The sequence below is a fragment of the Sceloporus occidentalis genome, unplaced genomic scaffold (genome assembly GCF_023333645.1).
Source record: "Sceloporus occidentalis isolate IW3139 unplaced genomic scaffold, rSceOcc1.0.p SCAF_69, whole genome shotgun sequence".
In the NCBI taxonomy this organism is placed as follows: Eukaryota; Metazoa; Chordata; class Lepidosauria; order Squamata; family Phrynosomatidae; genus Sceloporus; species Sceloporus occidentalis.
Window position 1 is genome coordinate 4,250,549 of NW_028317049.1, and position 15,215 is coordinate 4,265,763.

Here is a 15,215-nt window from a genome sequence, read left to right on the forward strand (position 1 = left end):
CTCTCCAGTTCCACCCGTCTTCTCCTTCAGATGCTAAACTGCCAAGCCCTGGCTCCGTTTTGTCGAGGAAAGAATAATTTGCTTGTATTGATTTTGAAATCAAGGATCAGTAGCCTGACATGTTCTGGCCCTTTGGAACTTAACAGCTGAGTTAGTTTACCTTTCAATTTGCTGAAAAGCTATTTCCAGAGGAAGAATACTTACAGCTTGACTTGGAAGGAGTCCCATTAATCTTGACGAGAATTACTCCCTAGGATATGTGCATATATTTGTGTGTGTGGTAGTATATAAGCACAGTAGGAAAAGAGGAAAACAGCATTATAGGTAGATTGATTTGATGGAAGAAGTTACAGCCTTGTGCTTTGCAGCACCTAAGAAGGGCAGCAGAAGGCTGGGAATCTTGGAGGCCTCTCATTCTTAGGATCACCATAAACTGAAGGCAATTTCAAGGCAATTAATAACCGCAAATATAAAAATGCAATTGCTGCAAGGTTCAACATTTGATGGACCATTTACAATGACTTTTCCCATTACAACACTAGTGGGGAACATACGTCCCTCCAAATGCTGGTGGATCATAGCGGCCACCAAAGATAAGGGGCGATAATGGGAGAGGTAAAGATGGACAAACCCGGTCTGACATGGTTTAAGGCAGTGCTCGGTTTACTGATGACCCTGGCAAATCTTGCTGGATCCATGTTTTCCTTTAGAGCAACAATGCCTTCCCCAGATGCAGTTGGACTGTAATATCAGTCAGCCCTAGCCAGCATAACTAAAGGTCAGAGGATGATGGGAGAGTTGCAGTCCAATGGCATCTGTTGCCTCCCTCTGATTTAGAGGAAAGGGTTGGGTGGGTTTGTGTTGTGAGTCCAATAAGTCAATCTATGGGAAGTCAAAGGCTTTCATGGCTGGAATCCATAGTTTTTTGTGGGTTTTTTGGACTATGTTCTAGAAGAGTTTGTTACTGACGTTTCGCCAGCAACTGTGTCTGGCATCTTCAGAGAAGGCTGGCATGGAAGTGAGTGGGCGATATATATACTTTTGTTCCAATAATTGCACTCTTTTGATCATATTATTATCTCAGTATTCATGTTTTTTATTATATTTTATACTGGTCAATGTCCGAATAAACAGGAATAAACTCTTCTAGAACATGGCCACGTAACCAGAAAAACCCACACAAAACTACATCAATGTATGTCTGCGCTGGGCAAAATGGCTGGCAGGGTGTTCTCTTGGTTCGCAGTGACATGGAGAAATCTTTGCGGCAGTTTGAGCTCCCTGTGACAAGCAAAAGCCCCTATATTCCACCCTCCTACTCCGGAAGGAAAAAGTAGGGTCTCTTGTAGCCTTCCAAAATGAAATCTCACTCCTAATTCACACAATACGGGATTGTCACGTTCACATTTTTCCCGATACAGAAGCTGCACCCAAAAGTGTAATTCTCCCACAATAACAAAACCCTTTAGACGCAGAAATGACATCCTTAAAGGAAGACAAAGGATAGCGTCAGCATAGTGTAACAACTCGGGAGATTCGTGTTCAATTGCCCACTCGGCCCTGGAAACCCACTGGGGTTTTGGAAGGTGCCAACCACAGATGCCGGCAAAATGTCTTCTAGAACAACGGCCACGTAACCCGAAAAACCCACAAAAATCCACTGGGGTGGGAGAGTCACAGAGTCTCAGCCCCAGAAAATCCCAGGACGAGTTTGCCTTAGGGTCATCATATGTCAGAGATGACTTGAAGGCAAACAGCAACGACAAATGCACTTGTGCTTTCTTTTGCCTCTTGCACTGGGCCAGTTAGGGCAAAAATCTCTCTTTGCCTTTGCAATATTTTCTGATCTGCTCTGCCATATCTGCGCCCCGGTTAGCTAGAAACAAAACTCTGCGCTCTGTTTTCCACGCCAGTTGGGTTTTCGCAGCAACTCAAGGCTTTGGTACGCTGCTCGCAGACTCACCTTGCCTTCGCTCTCTCCTATGGAGCATCCCCTCTTGAAAAGAGTGACTTTCCTTTGAAGGGCAGAAGCCTCTTTTATGCATGACTTCAGCCCACTTAGATCGAACGTGGGCACTAATGCAGAACCTGGGGCCTGGCTCCCGCAGCCATATTAAAAAGTCAGTCGAGAGATTTCCCAGAATTAGATGTTCCTCTCAGGTAGTATTTCAGCGGTCCAGAGTTATAAATTTTACTGGCTGTGCTTTTCGTAGCCCGGGAGGTAAAGGAGCCGCTGAGTCCCGAGTTTCAGGTATTGTGTTTTAAGAGGATCATAGTGCTATGATCCCTGTGTTACTGGAGAGGGCCTAAGGAAAGAAAGCTGTGAGTGAAAAGTCTTTGGATTGGCAGGGGGTGGCATCAAAGAAGGGGGATACTGTCGCCTCAAGAACGGGATACAGGTCCATAACACAAAGGATGTCCATCCCTCTGGATGTCTCTCTAGAACCTCTTCTTTCTTGAGGGATTAACCGAATGCTGCTTTTCTTTTGTTGTACTAGAGACTGCCCGCAGTGCTGGAGAGGCTGCTTCAAACATCTCATAGAAATTTCAAGGAGGTATGCCTCGGGGAGACCGGGGAATAAAATTGGCATCCATGCCTTGCCCATCCTCTTCAACAACTACGCACATCTCGGTACGTCTGCAACCTCGATCTATCAGGGACTGACGCCCCAATTGCATTTGGTGCCAAAATGGTCTGTTGCAAAGAAGTCACACTGACTGTGGCCTGGAGCATGGCTTTGGTGTGACTTCTGGACTCTTAGGACGCATGCATCATTGAAACACCATACCTCCACTGTGACTCGAAGCAGCTTTATTTTGGCTGTCTGTAACAGGCCATAAAAACATATCTGGGGAGCCACAATGAGGCATCCAAGGGACTTACATGGCTGGCACCCATAGTTTTCTGTGGGCATGTGGCCATGTTCCGGAAGAGTTTATTCCTGACGTTTCACCAGCATCTGTGGCTGGCATCTTCAGAGAAACCTCCTTCAACTGGGATGGCATTTGGTGTGTTTTTACCTAAACAGCCTAAAAGTTTTCCAAATGTAACGGCAGAGGTGTCCCGAGAAATTAAACGTTCCCTGGTTCTTGGAGTGATGTGGTTGAATTTCGGAAGCATTTATTCCCAATGTTTCGCCTGCATCTGTGGCTGGCCTCTTCAGAGGGTTGTGGCATGAAAGGATGTCCTCTGATAATAAGGGAGGCAGGTAGTCCCACAAAGGCCAGAGGCAACCTGGATCTCAAAGGAAGCATCTTTTGTGTTTGAATGTTATTTCCTGGACTTCAAGGTCCTTTGTCGCCCAGAGCCCCCATGGCCAAAATGAATAGACTCTACCGACATGGATATCCCATGCCATCACCACAAAGCAAGAATGGAATCGATGAATGTCTCCGTGGGATTTCCATCTTTCTTCCTGAGATCAGCCCAGATTCTTTATGTGACGAGTTGCATTTGGCCCTCTGTCTAACTTGAAAGAACATCGTTCACAATGGCCATGGTGTCATATCGTCCCCTAAAACCATTATGTGATAATTTTGAAGACCTGTGAGCCCATCAGGGTGGTAGTTCATCCCCCAACGCAGAACTACAACTATCTTATCCATAGTAGATATGGCTAATTTGTTACTTGCTGGTCTTCCTTCTGGTTTTAAGCCCTTCTGAACTTAGCTAGGCTAGTCCAGAGGCATGCAGTCTGCTAGCTTGACAGAAGACACCAGAACATATGATCAACAGATATAGCTTTCAAGATTATTGTGCACCTCCATGCCCTGGTGAGGTAACAGAGTAGGATTTTATGGAAGCTATCATGAGATGCTTACTATTAAATGGCCATCAGAGACCAGACATATAAAACCCATCAATCTTTACAGTTGTTCAGTTCGGCTGAAAATGAACCATGAACGTTCAAAAGCTATTCAACAGTGCAATGGACAGCCTGGAGAGTAGTGAATTCTGCTTCGTAGGAGGATATTAAACAGAGGTTGGAAGGTCTTTAGGAACGTATTCCTACATAGCTGGACTTGATGGCCCTTGCGGTCACTTCTAACTCTTTTCGTCAAAAAAGTAGGCAACTTACGGGACTATTTAGTTGGTTTTGGCATTCTGTCATTTAAGACAGAGGGACAAAACATTGCTCACAGGGGAAAGGATTGTACAAGGATGTTCCCATTTAAGTAGAACCATCTGCTTCATATCTTTTCAGGGTGCCAAGTGTCCCTTATTATAAGGCCTGGTCTTATTCCAAAGCAAGAAAGCTTGTCCCTTGTAGGGTGGACAAGTGTCCCTTATTGTAAGGGGTGTTACCATTTTGAAGATCTGAAGGTATTTTCCTTTATACAGACAAACTGAAGAGGACGATATTTGAGTGTGGGCCCTTCATAAAGACAGAGTTATGTGCATCACATAATGTATGAATGTGAACAGTGTGTTAATGTTAGAATCCTGTTAGTATTCTACCAGATAGTGGTTAGTGTTGTAGTATAGTAGTTGGGGATGATGGGGCTTTAGTTGCAGTTAGAAATGTAGATAGTGATGTTTAACTAAGTGTCGGAGTTACAGTTAACTTTAAAGAGAAATACATGGCTAAGTTAATTAGGATCAATACTTTTCTTTGGTATTTACGCAGACCATAAACTTGTTAACAGTGACTTCTTGACTGTCGTGAATTTTGGCTTAGTGCCGTTTTGAAAACCTGGCAAGACTACATCCTCTCTTTAAGCCATCAATAGCTCCTTGATGCTGAGAATGAGCTCAGTCACCTGCACCTTTCTATAGGTAATGTCTGCCAACATGTTTTGCCCCAACACTTTTACATGATTTCTATAGAAGGTGGTCTGGGGTGGCACTGAATTAGAAAGGGTCACCCAAAATGTCTTTCCATAGAATCATAGAGTTGGAAGAGACCACAAGGGCCATCCAGTCCAACCCCCCTGCCATGCAGGAATACACTATCAAAGCATCCCCGACAGACGGCCATCCAGACTCTGTTTAAAAACCTCCACTACCCTGTGAGGGAATGTGTTCCCATTTCAAACAGCTCTTACTGTCAGGGAGTTCTTCCTAATGTTGAGGTGGAATCTCTTTCCTTGTAGCTTTGTTCCATGTTCTAGTCTCTGGAGCATCAGAAAACAAGCTTGTTCCATCCTCAGTGTGACACTCATTCAAATACTTAAACAGTGCTATTATATCACCTCCTAACCATCTCTTTTCCAGGCTAAACATACCCAGTCTTTCTTCATAAGGCCCTTCCATCCTCAATATGACATCCCTTCAAATGTTTAAACAGAACTATCATATCACCTCTTAACCTTCTCGTCTCCAGGCTAAACATACCCAACTCCCTAAGTCTTTCTTCATAAGCTTTATGAGAAGACTTATGGACATAAGGCATGGTTTCCAGACCCTTCACCATTTTGGTTGTCCTCCATTGGACACGCTCCAGCTTCTCAATATCCTTTTTGAAATTGTGGTGTCCAAAACACAGTCTTCCAGATGAGGTCTGGGAATGGGAGGTCTGTTTATTAAGCTCTGCTCCAGGTTGAAGATGTCTCCTTGACCAAGCTGCCATGGGTGACCTCACCAGCATCTCAAGAAGGTGCTCCTCAACCCTGACCACAAGTCTTTCAAAGTCATCTGGTGGCTTCTTTGGAGAGGGCAAATCCTCCTTCGCTCCGTTCTCCTAGCATCAGCGGCAGAATGGTACAACTTTGGCATCCTGGCGCACTATCGGGCCACATCCGAATCCCGATGCTAATTTTGCTTGATGAGTTAATTACACCCTTCTTCTGCTCCTGGGTGGGATTTCACCGCTGTGCAGCTGACGGGTTAGGAATGGAAGATTGTGGTCGCACACTGAGAATGCGCTGACAGCTGTCGACCTTGAAGCTGACTTGTTAGGAGCAACCAGGGATGCGCGCCGATAATGGTCTAGACAGGACCGGACTGATCTGCCACAACTGGGACGTTCAGCAACAATGCCACCACAAGAGCAACCAAAAGGAGCTGGAGCAGATAATGAAGCATCTGGCTTTCATCATGCATCCATCACTCATTCGGAGCAGGCAGGATGATGTAAAATCTAATAAGATCACATTAGAAGTCACCCTAGGAAGAAAAAAAACCCCAGCGGAACAGAACCAATTTGGACCTCGTAATGAGTCCATGCACTTCTTCACATGAACTTCACCTGGATGGCAAGAAACGGTTCACCAAAACCCACACTTACCTGTGCTTCTGAGTGGGCCTTCACTTTGGATACCTTTTGCAACTTCAGTGTCGGAGCTGCATCAGGTGGAAGGCTTTCTCCAGAGCTTGGAAAAATTACATGAGTGAACAGTGTGATGCGGCAGCTAAAAAGGCCAATGCTATTTTAGGCTGCATCAATAGAAGTATAGTGTCTAGATCAAGAGAAGTAATAGTGCCACTCTATTCTGCTCTGGTCAGGCCCCACCTAGAATATTGTGTCCAGTTCTGGGCACCACAATTCAGAAAGGACATTGAGAAACTGGAGCGTGTCCAAAGGAGGGCGACAAAAATGGTGAAGGGTCTGGAAACCATGCCCTATGAGGAACGACTTAGGGAGTTAGGGATGTTTAGTCTGGAGAAGAGACGGTTAAGAGGTGATATGATAGCCCTGTTTAAATATTTGAAGGGATGTCATATTGAAGAGGGAGCAAGCTTGTTTTCTGCTGCTCCAGAGAACAGGACCCGGAACAATGGATGCAAGCTCCAGGAAAAGAGATTCCACCTGAACATTAGGAGGAACTTCCTGACAGTAAGGGCTGTTCGACAGTGGAATGCACTTCCTCGGAGGGTGATAGAGTCTCCTTCCTTGGAGGTCTTTAAACAGAGGCTGGATGGCCATCTGTCAGGGATGCTTTGATTTGGATTTCCTGCATGGCAGAATGGGGTTGGACTGGATGGCCCTTGGGGTCTCTTCCAACTCTATGATTCTATGATTCTATGATTCTACATTTTTACACTACAATGCACAAAATCCTCCAGCCAGCATAATTTTTAAAACCTTTTAAAGTTATGTGTTGTCCAGCTGTAGAGGTTGGATGGGGAGGTACAAATAGAAAGGCTCCCTGTAAGTTGAGTAAAGAGTGGAAGGATGAGAAAAGAAGAAGGGCTTTCAGGCTGAGGCTATCATCTTTTGTAGGGAGGGAAACTTGGCTTCCCCTTACTGAAACCATGGCCTGTTACAGACTGCCAAAATAATGCTGCTTGGGGTCTCTTTGGAGGTATGCTGTTTAAATGATGCATGTGTCCTAAGAGTCCGGAGGTCGCGCCAAAGCCACACTCCATTCCTAAGCACTGGAGGGCAGCTTTTGGTGCAGCTTTTGGATTCTTAGGATGCATGCATCATTTAAACAGCATACCTCCAAAGAGACCCCAAGCAGCTTTATTTTGGCAGTCTGGAACAGGCCCATATTAAAATAAATGCTTCGGAGTAAGTAGGCTTTAGTCTAGGAAAGCTCATGCTGCCAACTTCTTTCTTTCACTGAGTCTCAAAGGTGCTACAAGATCTCTCTATGTACATATCAAATAAAAGCATGTAAACATCCATCCAAGTTGAGGACTAGTGAAGCAGCATGTTTCAACTTTGAGGTTAGAACAACCAACTACGTTGAACCAACATGGTGTATTGTTATCAATGCTGGATTAAGAGCCTGGGAGACCATGGTTTGGATCTACACTTAGTCATGGAAACCTACTCAGTGATTTTGGGCAAGTCACGCTCTCCCAGCTTGTAAGGATAGCAAATGCAACTCTCCTCTGAACAAATCTTGCCAAGAAAACCCTATGGCAGAGTCACTTTAGAGTTGCCATAAGACAGAGACAGCTTGAAGACACAACAATGGTGCATCTACAGTATAGAAATAATGCAGTTTATCATCACTCTAAATGCTGTAGCTTCATCCTATGGAAATCTAGGGCCTGTTACAGACTGCCAATATAAAGCTGCTTCGAGTCTCTTTGGAGGTGTAAGATGAATGAGTGAGTTCTGACTTAAACCCAGAGCTGAAGAACCGAAGAACCAAGGAATTGTGCTTTAAACATAGCTAAAGGAACAAACAAGATGGTTCCGCGCAAAGCACTGATGTGACGAAGGTAGTTGGCAACCGAGGCGAGGAAAGTCTGAAAACTTGGAAGCTGAAGCGGGGTGCCGTCCAGGTGTGACGAACCATGACCGGGAAGAACCTTATCTCCTGAGTCGCCATGATGAGGAACTGACAGGACAATGGAGAACTTTGAACAGAACGAGTTGCTTTGAACACGGACTGAACAACCTGTCTGTCCTCCCAAAAGAGGAAGTTGAGTAATGGGCTGCAATATTGCAAGACTTCAGCAGCCAAGAGCCAGAGAGAAGAAAAAGTATAAAGACCCTGGACTTTCATCTCCATTTTGTTGGCATCTACCGCGGCAACGGTGTCATCCCCAGCCTTCGAGAACAACTGATCAATGTTCGGCGGAAGGAAAGTGTGTGTGAGTATTGTATGAATGTGTGAGTGAAAGAGCTCTTGATAATCAATGGTTGTGTTACTTGTGTGATTCAATAAATGTTACATGCATGGTGTTTAAAACCAAATTTGGTGTCTCAATGTCTGTGTCAGCCCTACTGTGAATAAGTTCACGGAGAGGAAGATTCTCATTACACGCTCTCAGGATAAACAGGTTGCCCTTACAATCTTGGGCATAACATATTTGGTGTCAGAAGTGGGATCCTAGAGCGTGGTGAGACTCTTTCTTTCTGGGGACTCTCATAGCTGGGGGGACAGATCTTGAGACTTGGTGCAAGGGGACGCCCTTGCTGGGAACAAGGGGCAAAGAGGGAACAGGTGTTTAAATGCTATTTAAATGATGCATGGGTCCTAAGAGTCCGGAGGTCGCGCCAAAGCCACACTCCATTCCTAAGCACTGGAGTGCAGCTTTTGGTGCAGCTTCCGGATTCTTGGGATGCATGCATCATTTAAACAGCATACCTCCAAAGAGGCCCGAAGCAGCTTTATTTTGGCAGTCTGTAACAGGCCTAGGTTATGTAATTTTGGAAGGTCTTTAGCCCGCTCTGCCAAAGAGTGCTGATGCCTTGCAAACGCTACAAATCCTAGGATTCTATAGGGCAAACCCATGGCAGTTAAAGCAGTGTCAAACTGCATTATTTCTACAGTGTAGATCATACAATCACAGAGTTGGAAGAGACCCCAAGGGACATCAAGTCCAACCCCTTGCCATGCAGGAACTCAACATCAAACATCCCCGACAGATGACCATCTAGCCTCTGTTTAAAGACCTCCAGAGAAGGATGCACCTTGGGATGCACCAGGGTTCAAATCCCTGTTCAGTCGCAGTAACCCATTGGATGACTTTGGGCAAATCACACTTCTCAGCCTCAGAGGAAGGTAATAGCAAACATTCGGCACAGAGAAAACTGTGTGATAGGATTCACCTCAGGGTTGCCGCAGGTTCGAAACGACAACAGCAAAAGGGGTCTGCGAACCTAGAGGACTAAAAATGGGGGTCGTCTCCGACACGCTGAGACCGAAGGTGCGCAGTAAAGAAGGAAATGTGTTCCGAAGACGAGGCGCCTAGCCAGGTAAATTTGCAGCAGAGATCGACGAAGAAAACAGCCCGGCGCTGGCTGGAACCACTTTCGGAAGATCAGATCAAACAGCATGATGCGCTAAGGAAGCAACTCGGTGATATGAAGCAAGGTGAGGAGAGGAGAAGAAAATCAATCGGACGTTTTTTTTGGTCCCGGGTTCAAATCCCGGACGAGCCCCCAAATGAATATATAAATGACAAATGAATATATGAATGCAGGGGAGTTCTGACAGGAAGACAAAATGTTACTAATGGAGAAGTGGGAAGACATCCCTCTTTCCGTCCTATTTGTCTGCCTGCTTGCCTATATGTGCATCTACACACACACACACACACACACTCACTCCCCTTGCAGTTGTCAGGTAATATAGGACGAACTATGCCGAAACAAATGAGAGCCAATTAAAGCGCTGATGACCTGCTACGCAAAGTGAATTTCGCCATTAAATACCATTTATCCCGTTTAATTAGTACTTTCTGGACACAATGGTCGGGGATTCAAACACTGTCCCCTCTTTCTTTGGAACTTCTAATTATTGCTACAACCTATGCTATTATTATGCGCCTCTCTGGGCTTTTCTCCATCTCGCGCGCCATTTAAAGCCACGAAGGTTTTTTAATTATCTGCGCCGAACTGTCAAAGATACCTCTAAGAATGTGCGACTCGATTCTTCTTTTTAGGAAAAGAAAGAGGAAAAGAACATTTTTTAAAGCCACAATTCTGGAGGTTTTGTGCGTGTGTGTGTGTGTGAATGTGAACAGAATGGCCTATTGGAAACATCCATTTAAATGCAAATGTTGATATTCCAAAGGGTGCGCGTGTGTGCATTAGTCTTTCAACACAGAAAGGCTTTATTGAGTCCCGCCATTGTGGCTTGCACAAATTAGGCAATTTTTTGAACTTCTGGATCTTGTAATAAACACAAACACAACAAAAAAAACCACCTTACAGATATATCCTTGCCAATTGTGCTTCTATGGCACGCGACAATTTAGACACCATCAAGCCTTGGAATATAGAAAGACAATGCGGCGGCATCCTTGCCGACGGATGATCTGTTGAAAACTTACCCAGCATCCCCATTCCTAGCATAAAAGCATCCATGGTATATGGTAATCCACGAGCCCGTCCTCTCGTCCCCGGCGGGAACATCACTTCTTTCGGTTGTGCTTTCTTACATTCCACCTATGAAACAGAAACATGGACAAATGAGATGCAAATGAATTCATGTAAAATGTCAACTGCTGAACCGATCTGGTTAAGTTGTGTTGGGGGGGGGGGGGAAGGGGATTATTTTTAGCGCCGCGCTCCCACAAATGTGAACTTTTAAAAATAGGCCAGCAGCGCGTCAAGTGATTTCCAAAGAGTAAATATGTGCAATGTGACTTCAAAAGGGGCACAGTACAAACACAGCTAAGGCACCGAGAGAATGAGGGTGGAGAAGCCACGTGGTTTGTATGCAAGCGTCACACGCCGCGAGGTAGAGCTGAGCTCAAGTCCAGGGTTGTCTGCGGCTGACGCTTTGCGAAACAAACATGCGGCTACGGCTCTTCTGTCGTGCAACTGCTACCCATACCATTTCTAACATTACGATTATGGTTGTTGTTAACTGCCATCAAGATGACTTTGATTTATGGCGACCCGGTGAAAGAGAGACTTACAAGTCTTGCTTACCAAGTCAACAGCTCAGGTCTTGCAAACTCAGGGTATCTAGCTATCTATCTTCTCTCTCTCTCCATCCACTCTATCCTTTGTTTGTCCATCCATTCATTCTCTATCTATCTACTCACTCACTCTCTCTCCATCAAGTCTATCCTTTGTTTGTCCATCCATTCATTCTCTATCTATCTACTCACTCACTCTCTCTCCATCAAGTCTATCCTTTGTTGGTCCATCCATCCATTCTCTATCTATCTACTCACTCTCTCTCTCTCCATCCAGTCTATCTATCTATCTATCTATCTATCTATCTATCTATCTATCTATCTATCTATCCCAGTGGTTCTCAATGCCGTGACCCTTTAATACAGTTCCTCATGTTGTGGTGACCTCCAACCATAAAATTGCGGTGTCTCGGTTCCTAAGACCATAGGAAATATGTGTTTACCGATGATTTTAGGAGACCCCTTTGAAAGGATTGTTCAACCCCTAAAGGGGTTGCGACCCACAGGTTGACAACCGCTGATCTAATCTAATCTGATCTAATCTAATCTATCCATCTACCTACCAACCAACCTAATCTGTATCACAGCCTAGAAGAGTTACTTTCTGGACTCAATTTTTGGGTGTCGTAATCCAAAACATAAAGCACCCAAGCTTCCTACAAGATTTATCCATATCTTTATCTTGTGGTTGTTGCTGTGTGCTTTCATTTCCAACTTATGGTGGCCCAAGGCAAACCCATCACAGGGTTTTCTGGTGGTCACCCAGTGGGTTTCTATGGCCAAGTGAGAACTCAAACTATGGTCTCCATAGTTGTAGTCCAGTGCTCAAACCACTACCTCAAGCTGGCTGTCTTTATGTGTCTTATGATAAATGGTCTGTGTGCATGTTCAGTCAACCCTCCATATCTACAGATTCCTTATCCACAGATCCAAACATCCATGGCTTGAAAATATTCAAATGTATGTATGTATGTATGTATTTATATATATATATTCCAAAAGCAAACCTTGGTTTTGACATTTTATTTATGGGACACCATTTTATTATGCTGCTGTATTGAATGGGACTTAAGCAACCACAGATTTTGGTACCCAGGGGCGTTCCTGGAACCGAACCCCGGCGGATATCAAGGGCCTACTGTATCTTTGTCGCCTCAAGGAATTTCACAGGGTTTTCTAGAGGTGGTTTTGCCAGTTCCTTCCTCTGAAATACAGCCCACAGCACCTGGGATAGGTTGGCAGTCTCCCACCCAAGTACTAACCAGAGCTGACTCTTGCTCAGCATCCAAGCTCAGATGCAGCCTGGTGCATTTAGGGTCTAAATGTCATCCCTCTTACTATGGCCTGTTACAGACTGCCCAAATAAAGCTGCTTGGGGTCTCTTTGGAGGTATGCTGTTTAAATGATGCATGGGTCCTAAGAGTCCGGAAGTCGCGCCAAAGCTACACTCCATTCCTAAGCACTGGAGTGCAGCTTTGGTGTAGCTTCTGGACTCTTAGGACGCATGCATCATTTAAACAGCATAACTCCAAAGAGACCCGAAGCAGCTTTATTTTGGCAGTCTGTAACAGGCCTATGAGACCAAAGTCTCCAGGAGGAGAGGCCAAAGATCTCCCACCACGCAGGGACTGGCGTCGCTCTGAGCTGTGCATCGCTACAAACTCTAAAAACGGAGCAAAGAAGGAAAGGTGGGCGTTCTTTGGTGGTGCAAAAACAGGTAATTACATGAGACAGAACCAGCAACGGGGAAGATAATGCTGCTAACTGGCTCCATTTCTAATAGCCCTATCAGTAACAGTGCATCCATTGTCTTGCGGTAACCGACCGCCTGTTCCTAGGCAACCCGTCGGCGAAAATTTCAGGTTTGCACCATTTTCATTTAGGTAACGTAAAGGTTAACTGACTGTAAATGGGAGTCTTTTAAACAAAACCACCCATTTCCCTCCCCCCACCCTGCGACAAACCCTCCCAGCGTATCTTATTTATTCAGCTTTGCAATATTTCGCTGCGCAATAAACGCTTCCTTCCTGCCAACAAACTTGTCAAAACACTCCTTCCCCACCAGCAAGTCTTCCACAACCCTTTGGCACATGGGAACGGAAGCACCACTGGAGGCCCTGCTTTGCCAAGGAAACCCTACAGACGTCATTCAATGTCTTTATCAATGCCCTGGATGGAAGAATAGAGGGCATGCTTATCAAATCTACGGATGACACCAAATCGGGAGGAGAAGCTAATACCCCTGAGGACAGAATCAAAAGTCAAAATGACCCCAATAGATTAAAAAACTGGGCCAAAGCTAACACAATGAACTTCTGCAGGGAAATGTAAGGTAGAAAAAGTTAAAAGGCATAGGCATAGGATGGGGGGCACCAGGCTTAAGGAGACTTGTACGTTGTGAAAGTGATCTAGCAGTCCTAGTAGACCACAAGTTGAACATGAGTCAACGGTGTGATGTGGCAGCTAAAAAGGCCAATGCGATTCTAGGCTGCATCAATAGAAGCATAGTGTCTAGATCAAGGGAAGTAATACTGCCACTTTATTCTGTTTTGGTCAGGCCCCACCTAAATACTGTGCCCAGTTCTGGGCACCACAATTCAAAAAGGATGTTGACAAGTTGGAGCATGTCCAGAGGAGGGCCACCAAAATGGTGAAAGGTCTGGAAACCATGCCCTATAAGGAACAGTAAGAGCTGTTTGACAGTGGAAGACGCTCCATCGGAGTGTAGTGGAGTCTCCTTCCTTGGAGGTCTTTGAACAGAGGCTGGATGACCATCTATCGGGGATGCTTTGATCGAGAGTTCCTGCATGGCAGAATGGGGTTGGACTGGATGGCCCTTGAGGTCTCTTGTGTCCATTTCTTGTGTCCAGCAGCATCTCTTCTTCTCAAGGAGCCCTACACCAATCAAAGGCTTTCCAAAAATGGCACCGAACATCAGCCAATCCAGATGTTGCTTGGTTGACCAGAGGCGGGAAGAAGAAATTTTGGGTCCACATGGAAAGTATATACAGTAACTGCTCCCAGCTGTGGCTCCATGCAGTCTTGCCTCAATGGTCTTCTCCCATCATTGACCTCAGCTGTATGTCATCTGTCATAGACTGCTAATCTGGATGTGTGAGTGCTTTGTGTCTGTCACAACTTTTAGGGTGTCAAGCTGGGCATAGGGCTGCATCCATCCAAAGCTTATGTATCTATTTTTTCTCACTTTGGGGACTCACCTAGGAGATCTTGAGGGTTAAGGCCTCACCTGGAATCCTGTGCCCACATCTAGGCATCTCAATTCAAAAAAGATGTTGAGAAGATGGCAGGTGACCAAAGGAGGGCGACTAAAATGGTGAAGGGTCTGGAAACCATGACTTATGAGGAGAGACTCAGGGAGCTGGGGATGTTCAGCCTGGAGAAGAGAAGGTTAAGAGGTGATATGATAGCCTTGTTTAAATATTTGAAGGAGTTTCATATACTGAGGATGGAGCAAGTCTGTTTTCTGACGCTCCAGAGAATTAGTGACTTAGTCGATGCAGTGGCTTAGTGGTTAAGACGCCAATTCTGATGATTGGAAGATCAGAAGGTTGCCATTACAAGGCCTGAGTGCGCACAATGTGGTGAGCTGCTGTCACTAGTCCCAGCTTCTACCAACCTAGCAGTTCAAAAGCATGCAAATGCAAGTAGATACATAGGTACCACTGCAGTGGGAAGGTAACAGCATTCGGTGCAGTCATGCTGGCCACATGAGCGCCGGATTTGTCTTTGGATGAATTCGGCTTAATAACGGCGATGAGCACCGTCTCCTACATTTGGTTACAGCTAGATGTTCATGTCAAGGGACTATCGTTACCTTTTTAGAGAATAGGACATGGAACAATGGATGCAAGCTAAAGGGAAAAAAGATTCCACCTAAAGATTAGGATAAAATTCCTGACAGTAAGAGCTGTTCAACAGTGGA

General features: G+C 45.2%; 1 protein-coding gene across 14 annotated transcripts in view; it reads right to left on the reverse strand.

Annotated features, from left to right (window-relative positions):
• The window catches only part of LOC149286425 (RNA-binding protein Musashi homolog 2), a 538,943-nt gene that overhangs the window by 111,819 nt on the left and 411,909 nt on the right, over nt 1–15,215 (reverse strand). For all 14 annotated transcript variants that reach the window (XM_089494106.1, XM_089494102.1, XM_089494104.1 and 11 more), the window contains exon 9: nt 10,679–10,793. In XM_089494106.1, the coding sequence (XP_089350232.1) occupies nt 10,679–10,793 (115 nt within the window). The remainder of the gene's footprint in view (nt 1–10,678; nt 10,794–15,215) is intronic.